This window comes from Poromitra crassiceps (assembly GCF_964638095.1).
Source record: "Poromitra crassiceps genome assembly, chromosome: 19".
Lineage (NCBI taxonomy): Eukaryota > Metazoa > Chordata > Actinopteri > Beryciformes > Melamphaidae > Poromitra > Poromitra crassiceps.
The window spans coordinates 7817555-7818265 of NC_139646.1; the positions used below are offsets into that span (position 1 = coordinate 7817555).

Genomic DNA, 711 nt, shown 5'->3' on the forward strand with positions numbered 1-711 from the left:
GTTCCCAAGTAGCCTACTGTTATCAAGGTACATGTCATGTGCAACGCCATCACAGTCTATCACACACACACACACACACACACACACACACACACACACACACACACACACACACACACACACACACACACACACACTCTCAACATCATCACACAGACTCACACAATGTAAGCACATGCATGAACGCACGAACAGGCACACACGCACACACGCACACACACACACACACACACACACACACACACACACACACACACACACACACACACACACACACACACACACCTACATCACATCGAATTTGGCCTGCACCGTCCTGACCTGGTAATGACGCGTAATGATGGTGTGGGTGTGTACAGAGGAGAGTGATGAGTGATGGAGGATGGAGGATGGAGGGCTATACTGACTGGCTTTCCCCGGCCGAGGTCTCTGCAGAAGCCGCTGCGCTGTCAGCAGGTCCTCGGTCTTCACCGCCTGGAGCAGCTCCTGGTCTTTCCCCATGTCCCCTCCGTCCTCCCTACCCCTGTCCGCTCGGCTCGCTCCCCCTCTCTCTGCCTCTCTCCTCCGCTAATCCGCTGCTACATCCTGCCGCTCCGCTCCAGGCCTCCTGCTGTAGCCGAGGCACGGAGGGCTGAGTGCGGGACTGGGATGCTCCGATTCGGCCAGAAGTGCGGCGCAAGTTCCGCTGTGTTGAACCCCCCGACCCGCACC

General features: G+C 57.2%; 1 protein-coding gene across 1 annotated transcript in view; it reads right to left on the reverse strand.

Annotated features, from left to right (window-relative positions):
• Nucleotides 1-501, reverse strand: part of LOC310793579 (caskin-1-like) — a gene marked incomplete at its 5' end in the record, with an annotated part of 45807 nt that extends 45306 nt beyond the window's left edge. The window contains one exon of the mRNA XM_083655394.1: nt 408-501. Within this exon, the coding sequence (XP_083511520.1) occupies nt 408-501 (94 nt within the window). The remainder of the gene's footprint in view (nt 1-407) is intronic.
• Nucleotides 502-711: the final 210 nt, after the last annotated feature.